General features: G+C 53.0%; 2 protein-coding genes across 2 annotated transcripts in view; one reads left to right on the top strand and one right to left on the bottom strand.

The window, feature by feature from the left end:
* Positions 1-18,219, top strand: part of LOC130143468 (heat shock factor protein 5-like) — a 244,798-nt gene that overhangs the window by 92,060 nt on the left and 134,519 nt on the right. The window lies entirely within an intron of this gene.
* Positions 954-8,157, bottom strand: LOC130143482 (casein kinase I-like). Its single transcript, XM_056326166.1, has 5 exons — positions 7,519-8,157; positions 3,065-3,128; positions 1,969-2,044; positions 1,654-1,802; positions 954-1,148 (listed from the first exon to the last, which is right to left on the bottom strand). Exons 1-5 carry the CDS (start codon positions 7,548-7,550, stop codon positions 1,140-1,142), a joined length of 330 nt encoding a protein of 109 aa, XP_056182141.1. The 5' UTR covers positions 7,551-8,157; the 3' UTR covers positions 954-1,139.

Genomic DNA, 18,219 nt, shown 5'->3' with positions numbered 1-18,219 from the left:
TTTCTCAAAATGCTGTTTGCTGTCAAGAGTCATCCAGCCAACACCGACGCATGCACACACAACACAGTGCAAATCAGATGTACTAAGCTACCCTTTGAATTGAGGGCACCTCAGGGATTGTTTACTAATAGTTAAGACAAAGGATAATTAGAAACGGTCTATGAACAGAAAGATCCCAGTCTTGAAGGCACAGTATCTCTATCACAGACACGCCCAACCATGGGCAGGGTTGGGGGAATTCAGAAAAAAAGAAAAAGGGGAAAAAAAAAAAAAAAAAAAAAAGAGAGAGAGACACACACACACACAAGTAAAAAGACTGGTAGGATTCAGCGTAAAGCAAAAAGAAATCCCACTAAACCATGAACACGTAAGCCTAGTGCCGCAGAAAAGTAACTTACAAGAATATCCTTTTACACAAAACCTCAACGGGTGTAGACATTGTCTTTTCACCGATAACGTTCCTATTTCTGCCTCTTTGTCGCTGCTTTCAGTCCCTGCCAGGGGAGGGAGCCCAGGTTAAAATACATCAGTACGTAGCCCAAGGACTCCAAGTCATCTCCGTGAGATTGCTCTACAACAGTATAAAAAAGGAGTACTGGAAAAACAAAAGACTGTGCAACAAGACCCTCATAAAAAACCTTTGAAAAACAAGGGATAGCTGAGTTACTATGCCCACGATAAACAGTACAAGAAAAAGCCTATCACCCTTGCAATTATTAAAAAAAAAGGTGCTAATTCCTGAGAATTACAGTCGGACCAATTCCCACCCAATCAAGAGATAAGAGGCCAAGCACACTGCGCTGTTAAGTGCCATAAATAAGGATCATACTCTATGCCTCATTAAAGCAACATCTACTTGTGCTAAAATTAAGTGCATCGACACTTTCAAAGTTTTTATTTATTGCTTTCTCCAGCTCGCTGATTCCAAGATGCGTGTTGATGGATGCATAACAGGCGGTTCCTGTTAAGTTTTTATTTTCACGATATGGGATATGTTGGTGAGTTTGAGAGTCTCGCTACTTCTTTGCTAACCCAGAGTCTATTATGTAGACAAGATTGCCTTTCTTCCCAAGGCCCATTAAGAAGTTGTCTGGCTTCACATCTCAGTGGATGAAGTTCTCAGAGTGAACGTATTCAATTCAACTAATCTAGATAAAGAGGAAAAAAAAACCCAAACCAACCATAAATCACTCGAGAGAGACTAGGCGTACACTTTTTTCCGTATAAAAACACTAGCAAGATTGTCTTAACGATAAAAGAGGTAATGAAACTTTTTATTGTAAAACGTAAGGGCATTAAAGAGAACATAATTCGACAGACAACACATAAACCTCTCCAGCTCTTTCCCCGTGTCTATTTTACATTTGTTTCCAAAAACTTTCTCGGGCGAATTTCTTTTGTCTTTGAGCAGTGCAACAGACGGTTTGCAAACAGCGCAAGTCTGCTTTTTAAAAATCAATTAAAACTTTGTAATCACTTTAGATGGGGCACTTTGTATTTAAGCGCAACAAAACCAATGTTGAGTCTTTTCTTTCATGATAACAGGCCTATTCACCTCTAAATTACAGAAACAACGTATTTGGTTCTGATCTCTCAAGGAATCTGAATATTCCAACACACTGCACCGTCAAGATCAGCAAAGCAGGTTCCTACCATTTGGTCAGCGAGTAATAGGACTGTCTCGAGACTAAACTTCCTTGAACAAAAACTGAAGAGATCTTCAAGACTCGGTCCAAACGGCTCCATCCCCATTCCATTGTAGTCCCCTTCAGCTCCACACCACTTAATTGTGGGAACGCACACTAGAGAAAAAGAAACAGTTTATCCAGTATAACAATTTGATTTATATACAAGTCTTCAAGGCTCCTAAGATGAATTCTAAGAGGGTCACGACTGTGACTGTTTGTACTCACAGTGAAGCTCAATATTTGATGCAACCGTCAGCCAAGAAAAAGGTGAAAAACTCACCATCGCTGAACATTTCATCATCTGTAAGCTGCCCACCCTTAGCATAAAGGACTCCAAATTTAAAATTCACAGGTCCCTGAGAAATAAAACCAAATAGTACAGGATAAACAGACAATCAAACAAAAGACCCAAAACAATGTTTCCTCTAAGGACTTTTTTATACATCTTTTGTATACGCCCTCACACGGGAATATACACTTCATGCCAGCTCTATTGCATGCTCAAGTAGCAGATACCTAATAATTTACTTTTGATCATAGATTATGAATTTTATGATAGCACTAAGTTGCTCATCTATTAATAGGATATATTATGCCGGTGCTTTAAATGATTTTCCATCTCATATTTGCACAGAAATACCACATTTTTTTACTGCAATAAGCAGTCAGTACCGAAGTTGGTATAAGTCACTAAGTAAGTGCTAGGAGTGAAAAGTTTACATTTACCTCTTGCTCTTCAAGAGCAAATAAATCCTGTAAACAAATCAATATCTTTAGCACACTGGTACTGAAGACAGCACAAAACCCCCTGGAACATACTCGTATATTTGTTTAATTTCAAAGTAGCCAGTTCAACCGATAAAGACAGCTTATTTTGTAACTGTAACCCTACTCCTCATTATTATCTGTCGCGACGGAGGGAAGACACAGTCACTCAATATGAGTGATCAGCAGACTTCGTTTATTGAACCTTACAGTCACCTTTTATGCCTTCTTATAATTAGCTCATACATATTACAGAAGTTAAGCTCATTATTGGTTAGTTGCCTAAATACCAAGCCCACCCCTAGTTTCTCTTCTGTAGTTTTCTGTTCCCACCTGCAACATTCTTTTCCCACCAAAATCTTCCTGTTACTGTGTAACAAGGACAGCCAAAGACAGTGTATTTTGCTTTACTTCAGATAAGCTGAGAGCGATGTGCATTTTTGTCCAGCCAGCTGGACTATGTCTATGCGACCCTTTTCAGCTAGTCAGTTATCCACAATTATCCTGCTACCGAAAGGAACAAACCACTAGCATTCATACCCAACGACTTATTTTTCCAGAAAAGAATAAAAAGCCACAACCAAACAAAAAAAAAAGAAGTCGCCTCCTACCTTCTGTATCTCAGGATGAAAAATTTCCCTCGGGCTCTTCCCAAATTTGTCAAGACTCACAGCACTGAAATGCAAACGAAATACTGCTTTATAGGAGAGCAAGTATACATTTCAACATTAAACTGCTAACTGGCTGTAGTTAGAACCGATTTCAAAAAGAATTGTTCAAAGAGCCTTGCTGACGTGGAATTTTTTGTGGAAGAGCCATTTATTTCCCACAATACTAACCTCTAAGACTTCCTAAACTTCTTTTGGATTTTAAAAACAGAAAGAAACCTGATCTCCGTGCAGGGTCCTAGTTAAGTGTACTGCATTTACTTGTAAAGCACAGAATTTTATTCCATCATCCTTCACTTTGGCTTTATACATAATCCTTGTGAGCATTTTAGGAAGACTCAATAACCTATTCTATTTCATAAGCTTCTCTTCTATCTCTTTTAAAATAATTCTGGCATGTCAAATGAAAAACGAGTCGTTCAGCATCAAGTTCACACCCCAAAGATCCACAAGCAAGATCAACTGCCTCAGTCAACAGAAATACCTAATTTATAGCATTTCTTCCTAAGTCATGTTTCTACATGACTATTATTTTTGCCCATTTTTTCCCTAGCATGAATTTCTGGAGCTGCGCAGCATGCCACGGAGTGCCAAACGCAGTCTGTCTGAGGCACACTGAGCTGACACGGAGGTCACATCTGATGCACCTTTCCATCATTGCTTATGCTAGGTCACCATGCGGACAGGAGTTCCCATAGTTCCCTTTGAAATTAAAATGCTAGACTTAATTTACAAAAAAGCAGGTTTATCGTGTAACTGAAGTTCTTTGAGATAGTCGGTACCTAGACTCACGCTGGCTGTGAACAGGGTGAAATGGCAAAGGGCTATCAACCAGGCCCAAGGGAAGGCTCAAAGGCTGTAAAAGCTGAAGAATAGTCAGGGAAGGGATTTTAGCCCGAGCCCAAGCAGGCAAAAGGAGATGACCTTAGTCCTGCTGCCTGCAGGTGTGTGGGAAAATCACCCTGAGGGGCGGGAATTCGACCAAACTGCGTCCTAACAGAAGCGTAGCATTACAGAAAGCTTTTTTAGGGTAAAATGCAGCTATGGCCTTCAGGATGGTTGGCATGCACAGAATCCGTATCACCACAGTGCCCTAAGCAACACCTCCTGGCAGCTCAGCGCACGTGGATAGTGGTGACGGAGGATGGTGCGGAGTGGAGACACCATGGCCAGGCCGTCGCGCTCCCTGCAGGAAAGGGAACCAGGTGGCACCACACAGCCGATAAGCTGCACACCAGCTGGCACACGAAGATCCAGGAGATGTCTGTGGCTGAGCCAACCGTTATGGTGAAATTACTTTCCTCAGCTGAAATAATCCCATTGTAATACTAATGCACACCTCCACCTCAAAGCTGCCTGCCTCCAAGGTACTACTACACCTCGCTGGGCACACAACACCAGTTAGTAACAACAATATGCATGACCAAAGTCACTCAAGCTCCGCCTAGATGTGATGGAAATGGACCGGTCCTGAACTGAAACGAGTCCAAAGGGGGGGGCGGGGGGATTGTCTAAACTCCTCGGTTACCCAACTCTGATTCAGTGCTCACAAAGCTAGGTCAAGCTGACTCACTCTCTACAGTTGTTATGCAGGGACTTCTCACCAAGGTAGTCAGCCTTGGGGAGGATGAGAAACAAAGAACAGGCAGTGAAAACAATGCCAGTACCTAAGTTATGCAGAAAGAAACCTTCAAGTGAGGAAAGTTCTGGCTACGAGAGGAAACGGGATGATAAAGTGTTGCAATCCACTGACATCAACAGAAAATTAGTTGAAAATAAGACAAAGATAATTGCCTTATTCTTAGCGGGAGATCACAACCTCCAACTCAAACAGCCCCCCCAAAGGAAGGCAAAACCCCGCCTGAGGAGCATGCGTAGTTAGCAGAGAACTTCAGCAGTGCTATCTGGGGATACGTACTAATTTGTATTAGAAGCCAGAAACTTGTAACTAATCCTGTGTATGAAAATGAATATGCAATGTACTATGAAGTATAAGAAGTGGACAGATGAAGGGAGAAATTAGGGAAGACTCCATCGGAACTTCTGGGATCCGTCGATGGGCTGAACCTGTCTTCTCCCCCGTAGGGACACCTATCGGGTAAGAGCTCTGTTTTGTGCATGCTAAATAACTGACTCATGCTAGCTGTTATTAGCGATTAGAATTCAGTTGGATGTAGTTGTATGTAATTCAAAGCTTGGTTTTGCAGACAGGCCCTATCACTGGCAATCACAAACCCTAAATTGTCACCATTTCTTATTAATAAGGAGTGTTATTCCGTGAACTGTTGGTGCGAGTCCTTTGTGGGCGCTGGCAGTTGCCGGCAGCGGGTAACACATTCAAACAAAGTGGGAAGACCCGCTGAGGGGTCCCCCTAATGCTGCTAGTGTGCCACCCTGCACAAGTCAGTCGATTTGCCCTTCGATCCAGTGGGACTTTTCAGTGAAGGGTCTGACAGACTGGTCGGGAACAAGGGTCTCAGCTTTCCTGGGGCGCTAACAGACAGATCAAACACCTTGGGTTGAGAGGATTGCATACTGCTGCTCTCCACCCCCCCACCCCCCCCCCTTCACGTGACAACGTGGCACACACCTTGGGAGAAGCAGGGAACGAGGTCTGAAAGAAGCCTGCACTTTCCTCGGTAGAGTAGTGGAGCATCAAAGGATGGAACACGCGAGGGCACTTCAGCAAAGGAGTTACGAGTCTAGTTCCTCCACCCTGGGATGCCTGACCAAAAATGTATATGTGGGTGAGAGTGGAGGGAGAGGCTGCGTTAGGACGGATGCCTAGGAAGAGGTATTTCAGCACTGGTGGGCAGGCACAGAAGACCAGGTGCTCACGCAGGTACAACATGCAGTACTGACAACTGGGAACACTACTCAAGCCAGTACCGTAGGAGCTAGAAGACAACACTTAGCTCATCTTGATGAAAGAGATCTGAAGTGTTTCCCACTCACCATCTTGACACTCCAACCAAGCCACAGCTCAGGAAATCAGAATTAAGACGCAAGGCTCAATGGACCTGCTAGCCCCTCTGGCAAATTCGGTGGTCTGGGACCTCTCAGACATCTTGTACAGGTGTTGGAAAATCCAGATCTGATGGTACTGACTTCACATCCCAACGCACGCACTGTTCCCAGAACTCTCCTCTCACATCAGGACTGGCAGTGTTATCCCACGTACCAGCTGCAAGCAAGCAAGCAAGAGGCATTTGCTCATACTCTACAGTGACCAAAGGTTCTGAAGACACGCAGACTGCAAAGTCGGGACAGCATTACTGTTTGACTGCAACACTACCAGAATCGTTCCCAGTTTGTACTGAAGTACAACAGTAAGTCATAACATGTAAAAAAATGCAGAGGAGAGGTTTATGTAGCCAAGGACCACTTACTCCAACTTGTAACTGATCCATCAACTGAAATCTATGAATCAGGTATCCATTAACACACACAAAGCAAACGTAGCAAGACGCAACTTTAGGCTTAAGGGTCAAGTCAGCGGAGCCTTCCCTGGAGAGAGGGCTCGTCCCACTGTCAGCCTCCTAGGATTTAAAGATGCAACCAAAGTCAAGTTCTGCCAGACCAGCTGCTTGATTTCCAGTAGGAAAAGCCCGTTCACTCAGCAGCTTTGCTCCTGAAATGCATCGATGAGTCCTTGTCCCAATTTCAGAGGGACCGGGCAAAGACTTGCCTCGCAAAAGTACCGAGTATAATATATATGCACACACACACAGAGGAGCTTGTCTGATCTGCCAGTGTAATACATTTGTGTCCTATAAACTCTTCAAGAGTTTGTGGTGTTTAAAACGCTGTGAATTCAGCCGTCCCTTGTTCCCATGAATATCGTAGCAGGCATACGGTGATGGAAAGGCTGTGAGAGCATCCATCCAAGAATGGCAGAATAGCATCTTACCGTGTCCGTCGGCTTCTGGAGTCACACAACTGGCAGCTTTATCCAAGCATTGTTTAAACGGCTTGTGCTCTACGTCCTGCTGCTGTTTTCCTGTTACATCCGTGGCATCGACGCTCAAATCTGAAAGCAGCGAGCAAGGAAAGCGGTCTATGAACACACAAGTGTCATGGCCTGTGACAAGCCGAGGAAATGAAAAGACAGAATCTTTCAGCCAGCAGGGTAAGAACGTGCCAAACTGGGAGAGCGCGTACGGCTAGGGCCAAGTGACCGACGGAGTACAACGCAAGGTGCCGCACGCTAAATGGCCCTCCCAGGTACGGGGTTTGGTTTGGTGTCCCAGAAGGACCGTTTCCAACTTCCAAGAAAGCGTTACCCTGAAAGGTAGACGCGCTTAAGGCAAAAAGCCAAAAGCAAACCCCTCAAAGCCCAGAAGCATGTTCAGGAACACAGGAGTTAAGCCTAAAATTGGTTGAAAGCTGCCTCCTACCTCTTCCCCCGCCACCTCTCCCCCTTCAACATCAGCACATTTCCTTGTGATCCCTTTTCACAAAAAGATTGAGGCCTGTGGTATCAGCTCGGTACCGAAGCACCACGATGCGCTTGCTGGCTACATGCTCTCTTAGAAGGCTGACAGCTTCTCCGCACACAACAGCCGAGGATTCCAGCCTCCCTGGCCTTCCCACGCCCTGTGAAATGTGAGGAAGGCAAAGACCGATAACATCTCGGGGGTCAGGAGGAAGTCAAGATGCACTACATCTAGAGCCCAACGCATTACCCAAAGGAATTACCACAACTGAACAAGAGGCAGGAAAGGTCGCTAGACAGGCGGATAACATGCACGGCAGTAACACCCAGTCATACCTGAAGGACTTCCAGTCACTTCATCCCGCAATTTCTTTTTTAATTTAGTTAAAAGGTAATCAGATTCTTAACGCTCATTCTGCTTTTGTAACTTCTGGAGAAAGGCTAACATGTGGCAGTGGCATTACAGTCAGAATTCAAGTACCACAACCACGGCAAAGCTGTGCCTTGCCAAGTGACTTCCAAAGCAGGCTCTCGAGCCTGTCAACAAGACAGTCAAGTCTGGAGTCCCAAGGGAACTCTGCGCCAGCTCTGGCAGTGCGACTGAGCAATCTGACCAAGTACACTGCCGTCCAGAAATGTAAGGGGGCTGAAACCTCAGGCTCATTTACAAACTAGAAAAATGACGCTACCTGACTGGACGCGCTGGTTCAAGCGCCCAGCAGGCCCGGCTGCGTAACCACGAGGCACCAGCAATTCCTCGCGCTTGCCCTTTGTAATACTTTGTACAGAAAGACAGCAGCCGCGGGGGCGGGGGGGAATTTCCGCCGCCGGCTTTCTTTTTCGTCGTGCCCGCTCGCAGGGGCTGAAGAGGCTCCGGAGCCGCCCCCCTGCGCCAGCGTTACCGCAGGCCCCAGGGCAGCCCCTGCGGCCCCAGCCCGCTGCCACGGCCCCGGCCGGCGGCTGGGGGAAAGACAAAGCCCCGCGCAGAGCTGCGGCGGCTGCGGCGGCTGCCCGGGCACCCGGAGGCGGCGGGGGGGCGGCAGGGCGCCGCGGGCCGACCCCCCTCCCGGGCCCCGCCGCCGCTCCTCGCCTCCTCGCTGAGGCAGCGGCGCAGCTCCGAGTGAAAAAAAGGCAGCACCGCGAGCAGCCCGCTGAGCACCGCCACTGCCGGGGAGACGAGAACCGCCGGCAGCCCCGCCGCGCCCGGGCCGTCCTCCCGCCCCAGCCCGCCCGCCGCCGGCACCAGGCGCTCCCTGCCGCGGCCGAGCGCCGGCCCGCCACGTCCCCCCCGGCCGGCCGCTGCCCGACGGGGAGGCCCGGGCCCGCCCGCTCACCCAGCGCGCCGCCGCACGGCCCGGCCCGAAAGCCTTCCAGGCTCCCGGGGAAGCCCCGCACCGCCGCAGCCGCGCCGGGGCGCCGCGTGGCCGGAAATTAAACCCGCCTTCCGGGGCCGGGCCGGGCCCGCCGCCGGCCACGGGCATGCCCACGGCCCCGGGGGGGGTTGCCCCTGTGGGCCCTGCCGCCCTCCCCCCCCCGCTATAGCCCCTGTCTTGCCCCTCCAGCCCCCTGCCCCTCCCGGCCCCCCTCTGCCCACACCCGCACCCCCATCCCTCCCCAAAACTGTGCCTGCCCGGAGAGCCCCCCCCGCTCACTCCGTGCGCCCCCCCCCGTGTCCCCCGCCCCCCCTGCCTCCTCCGACCACCTGCCCCCCCCGCGCCCCCCTGCACCCCCGCCCCCCTGCCCCCTCAGCCTTTACAGCCCCGGTTTGCTCCCTTATAGCCCCTCCTAACCCCTATAGCCCCCATCCTGTCCCCCCCGCCCCCTCACCGCTTGCCTGCTCCAGGGGGGTGGGGCAGCCCCCCCGGGCTGTTTGCTGCTGGGGAGGCACCGGGGGGGATCGCTCGCACGTCCCCGTCCCCCCCCGCCCGGGACAGTGGTGCCGCGGGGGGCTTGGGGTGTGTGTGTCAGTGCCGCCCCCGGCCCCCTTACCGTGTCCGCCGTCCTGGGCCCCCCCCTTACCTGGGGAGGGGGCTCGACCTGGGCCCTCTGTGGACCCACCAGCAGGAACTGGGAGTACAGAGGAACGGGCTGGGGGCACAGCTGCCCTATGGCCCCCCCAGCCCCATGGCCCCCCATGGGCTCCCCCACGAGGCCCCTGTGCCTCCCATCCACCCCAGATGCCCCCCAAGCCCCCCAGAGGACCTTGTGCCCTCCAACCAGCCCCCCAGCCGCTGCCAAGGCCCCTGCATAGTCACTGCACCCCCCAGCTCACCTAAAGGACCTAAGGCCCTTCGCAGCAACACTACTGCCCCCCCAGAGCCCCCTGTACCCCCCCACCTGCCCGCCAAGTCCCTCCAGAGGCCCTTATGCCCCCCCAGGCCCTCAAATAGCCTTATGGCCCGCCCAGAGGCCCCAGAGGCCCCCAGCCGCCCTCACTAAGGCCCCTATGCCTCCCCAGACCCCCATGGGCTCCCCCAAACCCCCAGAGGCTCCTGTGCCCCCCCCCCCCCCAGAGCCCCCTATCCCTCCCAAGCCCCCCCAGAGGCACCTGTGCCGCCCCCCGAGGCCCCTATGCCTTCCTAGGGGCAGGGAAGACTCTATGGCCCCTCCAAGCCTCCCCAGAGGCCCCTGTGCCCCCCCCTCCGGCACCAACGAGCACCACGGGCCCCCCCAGAGGAACTTGTGGCCCACAACCAGGCCCCAGGACACTTCTGTTTGTGGTTCTCACTTTGCCCTGGTAGCCATGTGAAGCACACCACAACAGTTGTGCTACCTACTTTCTGGGGTGAAATGGGGAGAAGCTGACATTTGCACTCGGCCGCAGCCAAAATGCTCCACGGCACCACCCATGCACAGCTCCACCAGAGAAGGTGCCAGGAAGGATTTCTGTTTGTGGTTCTCGCTGTGCCCTGGTAGCCATGTGAAGTTGCCTTCCTCACCTCTGTGAGGAACGCGAGCTCCCGCAGAGATAACTCACCAATGTCCAGCTGGGAGACAGGTCTTCAAACCGCGTACACCTCTTCCTCACCTTGGAATTGCTCTTGGACCGTAGCAAAGGTCCCGAGTCCTGTGACCAGGACCCCTGCCCAGGAAAACGGCACAAAGGCTGACCACAGGGAAGAGCGAAACTCTATCACGTGCCAAAAGCTTTCTCAGACTAGATCTGGGCATGCTTTTGCTCCTGGTTGACCAAGAAGCTGGAATTGCTGCGATTCACAGCTCCACCGACGCTCAATAGCAGAGTCTCACCTGGGTCACCAGAAAATGATCCCGTAAAGGCGGGTCACGGTGAAAAACCCTCTCAGACCGTCGAAAAGTCACCTCCTCTGGGCCATGGCCGCTCTGACAGGGCTCTTCCCAAAACAGCCAACTCTGTTCCTCATGCCGACCGTCAGGCACAGGGGACGCTCACCTGAGAGCAGCTCCTGGCTGCACTGTGAGAGGGGGGCGAGGCCCGGCAGGAGGCCTCATAGCCCTGCGCACAGGATCCCTCTGAATTCAGCTGTTCCATTGCCTCAGGCAGCCAACACAGAAAATGGTGCCGCCGGGCATGCGGTGCCACGGTTTGAAACTCCAGTGCCAAGCCAGAAGGGGGGAAACTGTCAACCCGCTTGGTCCTTGATGTCAGAAAGCGCTCCCTTGCCTAGTTTCTTACCCGTTGCAACTCTCAGCTACACCACATGCTTGAGGTTTTTCTAGGCTTCTCTCAGGGAAGGAAAAGGATGCCCAACTGCATGCATGCGTGTAATCACTAGAGCGTTTTGGAGCTTAAACTGTGAAAAATCACGTTTCAAAAGAGAATCACAATGACACCCATTACCACCCAAGGTTCATGCCAGATGTTCTCCATAAAGGAGGACAGAGAAAGGTGTGGCTATATTGCCCACAGAACGCCAGAATCATTTCAGCTAGCAGGCACCCTGGAAGGTCTCCCATGCCTCCTCCTGTTCCAAACAGCCACAGTGAAGGAAAGGCTCCACGGAAGGAAAATCCTTCTCTCGTCACAGCTAGGGGTGCCACCGAGGCACTTCCTGGGTCCCAGTGTTACAGAAAGAAGTCTGAAGCACTCTCCTCCAGAACTGATTCTCTTCTAAGAACAACCAAAGATCAGGGAAATGCACAAGTGGAAAGACGCCTGAGACAGAGACATAAATGCACATACACGTAACAGTTTACTATGAGGTTTGCTTCCTCAGGCAGCAATGTTCAAGTATCCTCATCAGTCTTCCTCCCCACCTTTATCCAGTCTTCCCTATTTCTGTTTCAAACGTCTGTAAAAACCTATTTCAGTTTATTCTGAGAGGTTTGTTGTGCACCTCATTTCGTTCGTAGCATGGTCCTGCTGCCCTGCTAATATGGCAAAATGTCAAGAACCAACTCAGACGGAGCCCCCAAACGTCTGGCCAACAGCTAAACCTAAACGAAGGTCTGGCTTTTCTCACCAAAACAGCTACTCTCAGGACCAGGTCTTAAAAACAGAGGGCTTTAAAAACAAGTGGCTCATGTAGGTGCTCCTACGCCCCCCTGCCATGGGCAGGTTCCTCGTGAGACCAAGGTGCTGCGCGGTGGTGCGGTGCAAGCATTAGTTAAACCAGACCAAGTTTACGATGCAAAGGAAATGGTCAAAGTCCTCGGTTTGAATGGCAGAGAGGCACCTGGAAGTCAGCTAGAGGCAAGTTCCGGCCAGAGTGCCGGCTTGCTGCCAGCACCAGCCCAGGGCTCTCCCGAGCAAGTGCCAGGACACCCTGAGGACAGAGGCTGACTCAAATAACCGGCCCTGGGAGCAAGGGCAGCAGAGGCCCCAGCTGGTCAGCAGCTGGAGCGCCAGAGGCACGGGCAGAGGCCCAAGGCGTGGGCTCTGCTTGGCATGGAGAAGAAGGAGCACAGGGGCTCTCCAGCTCTGCCTGCCGGCATGGGCCTTGCCTGCACACGTCTTTCTCCCAGGATGGACCAGGCACAGACAACCACTGGGGGAACGTGCTCAGCTTTTATTGCTCTCAGAACGTGCCCAGGGTGGAGCAGAGTCTGGCACCACAACGTCCTCATGGCAGCTGAACGTGTTGGGCGCCGTCCATGCACCCATGCCTCGCGTGCCTCCCTGTGCCACACCCTCTGGGTACCGCACAGGATCAGGGCCAGCTGCCATCTCTGGGGGCCCCTCTGCCAGCACGGCGCTGCTGCTCTTGCTGTGGCCTGATGCAAGTAGGGCAGAAAGCCTTGCGCAGAGCCCTGAGCGCCCTGCGGAAGAGGGAGGGCCGTCGCCGTCGAGCTGGGGCATGAGGGAGGGCAGCCATGCCTGTGGAAGGAAGACAAGTGTAGGCAGGGGGCTGGGCAGGTACCGGGCAAGATCCTGCCTGCTCCCCGCCACCGAGAGCTTTCCCCAGGGAGTGGTGGCCAGGGAACGGCCAGCCCCCATGCACGCAGTCCTTCTGCTTTGGCCTGGGTGCACATTGCCGGGACGGCTGGGCTAAGCCTTCCCTTGCCGGGCCAGCGCTACACTCGGGGATGTACCTGGCTCATCCTCGGGCTCATCCCTGGGCTTGGAGCAGGGCCACGTGTTATCGCTCTGCTCAGGGGCTGGCTGCCCCTCCTGGAAACCACCACGGGGGTCCTGGAACAGCTCCAGGAATGAGGGGTGGGCCATAAGGCTGTGGATGGCGATGTCTTCCCCTTGGCACAGCTCTTTGCCACTGTCGTCGTCTTCCCGCTTGTCCTCCTCTATGGCTGAGTGCCCTGGCTGCTCCTATGAAAACATTAACAGCCAAAGGAGATCTAAGCATCCGTTATCGGCTACCGGGGGAAACACAGGGGCTTAGGGACATGCTTTAGTGGTAGACTACGCAGTGCCATGTGTCGGGTTGGTTAGGTTTATGGTCCCTGCAGCCAGAGGAGGGCTGTGCGTCACCTCTGCGCTGGGAAGCCACATGCACGTGGAGAGCAAGAGCACAGGCAGGGGATGGAGGGGATGTCAGCGGGCTGACACAGACAGCACCAGCCATCTCCCTGCTGCACATGGCCTGGACACTGCACCTGCCGGCCGTAGCTCGTGGTGCTCAGTGCTGGTCACGCGCCCCTGGCTCACCTGGTGCCAAGAGTCCCAGGACAAGGGAGACCCCGTGGCATCTGTTTCATCTTCTACTGCTGGCTCAAGGTGGGGTGCGGCAGCATCATGCAGAGAGATCTGAGGCAGCAATGAAGCCAGATCTTCCTCGTGCGCTGCTGGGGAGAAAATGGCTGTGCTGGCCTCTCCTTGACGCTCTCCAGACATGGCAGAAGCCGTGTGTTCTCCATCCTCACATTCTGCTGGCACTAGAGTGGCTGAGTTGGGCTCTCTCTGACGCTCTCCAGGCAAGGAAGACTCACTGTCCTGAGATGCTGCAGGTGTTGTTGCTGCAGTCACCACATGCATGGTTTGTGCTGGGTCCCGCTGTTCTACCACTGCCTGTTGGGTCCCTGAATCGCAGTCACAGCCCTGTGCAGGATCTCACTCACGTCCCACTGGTCCTGCAGAGGTGCGGCGCAGGCTGCGGGGCTGTGTGGAGCAGCCGCCTGGCTCTCTGCCTGGGCTGCTGTGGGCTGCTCACTGAGGAGAGGAGATTCCTGTGCCTTTGCCACCTCTTTTCCTATGAGAGTTAGAGGTGCACAGTGCCCCTCTTCCTCAGGAGCGGTTGCCAGGGAAACAGCTGCTGGCTCAGCATCCATGGGTTCCTCTGGGACAGGGGACATGCTCTGCAGGTCTCTAGCTGTGTCTCCTGCTGCCCCTCTGCCTACACTGCTCAGCCAGCAGGGTCCATCCTGGGGAACAGCGTGGGGGTCCTGGAAGAACTCCAGGAATGAGGGGTTGACCCAGATGCTGTGGTTGATGATGTTCTTATCTTGGGACAGCTCTATCATCGTCATCTTCCCAATTGTCCTCCTCACACATGAACCCTGGCGCATCCTATAAAAACATTAACAGCCAAAGGAGATCCAAGCATCCGTTATTGGCTACCGGGGAAAGACATGCGCTTAGGGACATGCTTTAGTGGTAGACTACGCAGTGCCGTGTGTCGGGTTGGTTAGGTTTATGGTCCCTGCAGCCAGAGGAGGGCTGTGCGTCACCTCTGTGCTGGGAGGCCACTTGCATGGGGAGAAGAAGAGCACAGGCAGGAGATGGAGGGGATGTCAGCGGGCTGACACGGACAGCACCAGCCATCTCCCTGCTGCACACACCCTGGACACTATACGTGCCTACAGTACCTTGTGATGGTCCGTGCCCGACACGCACTCCAGGCTCACCTGGTGCCAAGACTCTGCAGACAAGGTAGAATCCATGTAACCTCTTTTATCTTCCCCTGCTCGGTCAAGGTGGGGTATGGCAGCATCATGCAGAGAGATCTGAGGCAGCAATGAAGCCAGATCTTCCTCGTGCGCTGCTGGGGAGAAAATGGCTGTGCTGGCCTCTCCTTGATGCTCTCCAGACATGGCAGAAGCCATGTGTTCCCCATCCTCACATTCCTCTTGCACGAGAGAGGCTGTGCTGGGCTCTCCTGGAGGCTTTCCAGGCAAGGAAGACTCGCTGTCCTGAGTTGCTGAAGGTGGTCTTGGTGCCATCACCACATGCACGTTTTGTGCTGGGTCCCACTGTTCTGCCAGTTGCTGACCGAGTCCCTGGATCGCAGCCACAGCCTCGTTCAGGACCCCACTCATTTTACACTGGTCTGTGTCCTGCAGAGCCATGTTGTGGGCTGCGGGGCTGTGTGGGGCAGCCGCCTGGCTCTCTGCCTGTGCTGCTGTGGGCTGCTCACTGAGGAGAGCAGAATCGGGTGCATTCATTGACCCTTTTGCTATGGGAGCTAGATGTGCGCAGTGCCCCTCTTCCTCAGAAGGTGTGGCCAGGGCAGCAGCTGCTGGCTCAACTTCCACGGGTTCCCCTTGCATAGCTGAAATGCTCTGTAGGTTGCCAGCTGCGTCTGCTGCTGCCCCTCTGCCTACACTGCTCAGCCAGCAGGGCCCATCCTGGGGACCAGCGTGGGGGTCCTGGAAGAACTCCAGGAATGAGGGGTTGACCCAGATGCTGTGAATGGTGATGCCCTCTTCTTGGGGCAGCTCATTGTCTCTGTCTTCTCCCCAGTCTTTTTCCTTTGGCAGGGACCCTGGGCTGTTCCGTGGCCTTGCTGCCCTTGCCCAGTTCTTCTTGGGGACACGAGCCGCTGCGCTTGCATGACTGCCTGTCCTGCTGGGCTGGGCTTTCTGAATCTCCGTCTTCACTGACGAGATGGCCACATGCTCCTGAAGAGCCTTGTGGTGCTCCCGCAGCGATTTGCCTTTGCACTTGTTTTTGGTGAGCGTCACCTGTGTTTTGAGATCGCACTCTTCCCCTTGTCCCTGCTGCCCTGAAGCCACATCCCTCCTGCCCAGGGAAGCTGGCACAGAAACCCTGCCAGCAGCACCGGTGCTTTTACGTGCATGAGGATCAGGCACGTGCTGACCTGCAGAGGCCTTGCCACTGTGGGCCGCCCGGACCTCCTCTGATCTTGCCATCTTCGCCGCACCCAGCCTGTGTTCCCGATGCCACTGTGCCGCTGTCTGCTGGCTGGGTCGGTGGCTCCCAGTGCAAACCTTGTCTGGGTCCTTCCTCAAAAGGTACCTCTTTGTCTCCTTCCCAGCTGCGGCATTGGCTGCAGGGCTGTGTGGGGCATGCCTCCTGCTCTGCGCACTGGTGGCTTTCCCCTGCTCACCAGGGATGCCCCGAGTAGATGGGACAAGCTGTCGCTGTCTGCTGGTTGCAGTGCTGCTGGCCTTTCCCCTGCCCTGGGCAGAAGCTGCAGAGGCTGCTGCTGGCAGAGGCAGGAGCTTGCAGCAAGTGCTGGCAGCTCCTGGTGCCCGAGCTGCGTGCACCTTCTGTGGTGCTGCTGCCTGCCTTGCTGGCAGACGGGCTGTCTCCTCCCGCCTCACCCTGATGGAGGGCATTGCCACCCTGCACGCCGGGCTGTCCGTCTGCAAGAGAAGGCGAGGAGAGAGGCTGCGTGACTGTGGCCCTTCGCCCGTGCCCCCGTGTCCCAGCTGGAAGAGCCCCTGTGCCGGCTCCCCTGCCAGCCCCCAGGGCAGCACTCGGCCCCACAGGGAGTTCCCGCTCGGCTCCCAGAGCTGGCTGGGGAGCGCACTGCTCCGGCCATGGACCATCCTGTGTTTTAACCATCATTATTTCAAAAACACCAGCCGCCTTCTCAGGGTCGTCTCGGTAATTTCCTGCGGTTGCTTTTGCAATTCTTCAACTCTGTAATTGAAAACGGGACCGTCACCGTAATGGGTCCTTCATTTCCCACAGCCTGGCGCAGGGGAGCCTGTATCACTTCCCCTGGTTTGGCCCGCTCCCACCCTGCGGCTGGGCTAAAACCTTCTGCCCCACTAAATCGCTCTCCCTCATCACAGCCACTTCCCTGTGTGAAATGTGTTCATTTGCTTCGTGTCGATATAGAACAATGCTAGGACCGCAGGATGAAATGTAACCTTCTGTCTTACATACCCTTGTATATCCACACGCTTAAGAAAAACAGAGTGATCAATGTCTATAGTTCCTGTATCTTGCAAAGAACATCTGGCTACATACCTCATTTCTGTATCTTAAAAAGGACATCTGGTTACACACCCTGATATGCAGGCTGAGCTGCTAACAGCACAGTGTTAAGTAAGAGAAGTTTACAGGGCGCACGCGTAAAATCTTGGGTCATCCTAAGGGTGAGCCGAGGAAGACTGCTGACTCCATCCACCGACCGCCAGACAGGGGTTAAGAAGACCCTCGGAGATAGAAAGAGCACGCGCCACGAAGTACATGCCTGTTCCAAGGACCCATTGACATAAACCGACCCTTTCTTAGAAATAGCTACGAATATGTCTTAGTTTAGGAAATATAAACCAAAAATAAACTTTGTACAGCACGCGTCTTGGAGGAGCGGAGGCTCCCGGCGCACCCAGCGCTCTTTGCTTGCCTCTATTTGCTTAATAAATTGCAAACTTTGATTGTAATCCTATTTTGGGACTAAGTTCTTTTCACAACTGGGGGCTCACCCGGGATGGCTTTGGTTCCTGAATTCTGACTTGATCAAGGAGGGGCGCCCCACCATTTGGTGGCTCCTGTTCGAGTCAGGTCGGGACTAACGCCATCCTGAACCTGAATAAAGGCAAGCAAAGAATTTGATTTTTTTAATGAGCTCCCTTGCTCCTGCAGCACTATATTTTCCCCGTAATTCTGCGTGCAAAGGTCCGAACGAAGACAGAGTCGTAAGTATTTAAGGCGCATACCGTTCCCTTGGGTGGGATTCGGTTGCCTGTGTGTGTAAGAGTGTGACTGAGACGGAACTTTGTTCCAGAGCCATTGTGGAGGTCTTCTAACCACGGTTCCAATCTCCCGCGAGGGACTTGGCCGGTGAAGGACCAAAGCAATTCCTATAGGATTCGTGGGTGGGTGATGGGTCCTAAACCCCCTGCAAGACACTCCTACTAAGGTAACCAAGGGCTGTAGGAATTGCCACAGTAAAATTCCTAGATGGGCCAGACAAAATCGAAGACCATGGACCACGAGAAAGGGAGCAAATTGCCAGACATACCACCAGGAAGTCCATTAGCAATAATGATTAGAAATTGGAACAACAAGGGCCCCATAAAAGGAAAAAGTAAATTA

The sequence above is a fragment of the Falco biarmicus genome, unplaced genomic scaffold, assembly GCF_023638135.1.
Source record: "Falco biarmicus isolate bFalBia1 unplaced genomic scaffold, bFalBia1.pri scaffold_30, whole genome shotgun sequence".
Lineage (NCBI taxonomy): Eukaryota > Metazoa > Chordata > Aves > Falconiformes > Falconidae > Falco > Falco biarmicus.
Note: the sequence above shows the minus strand (reverse complement) of the source record. Positions and strands in the feature narration are given on the sequence as shown.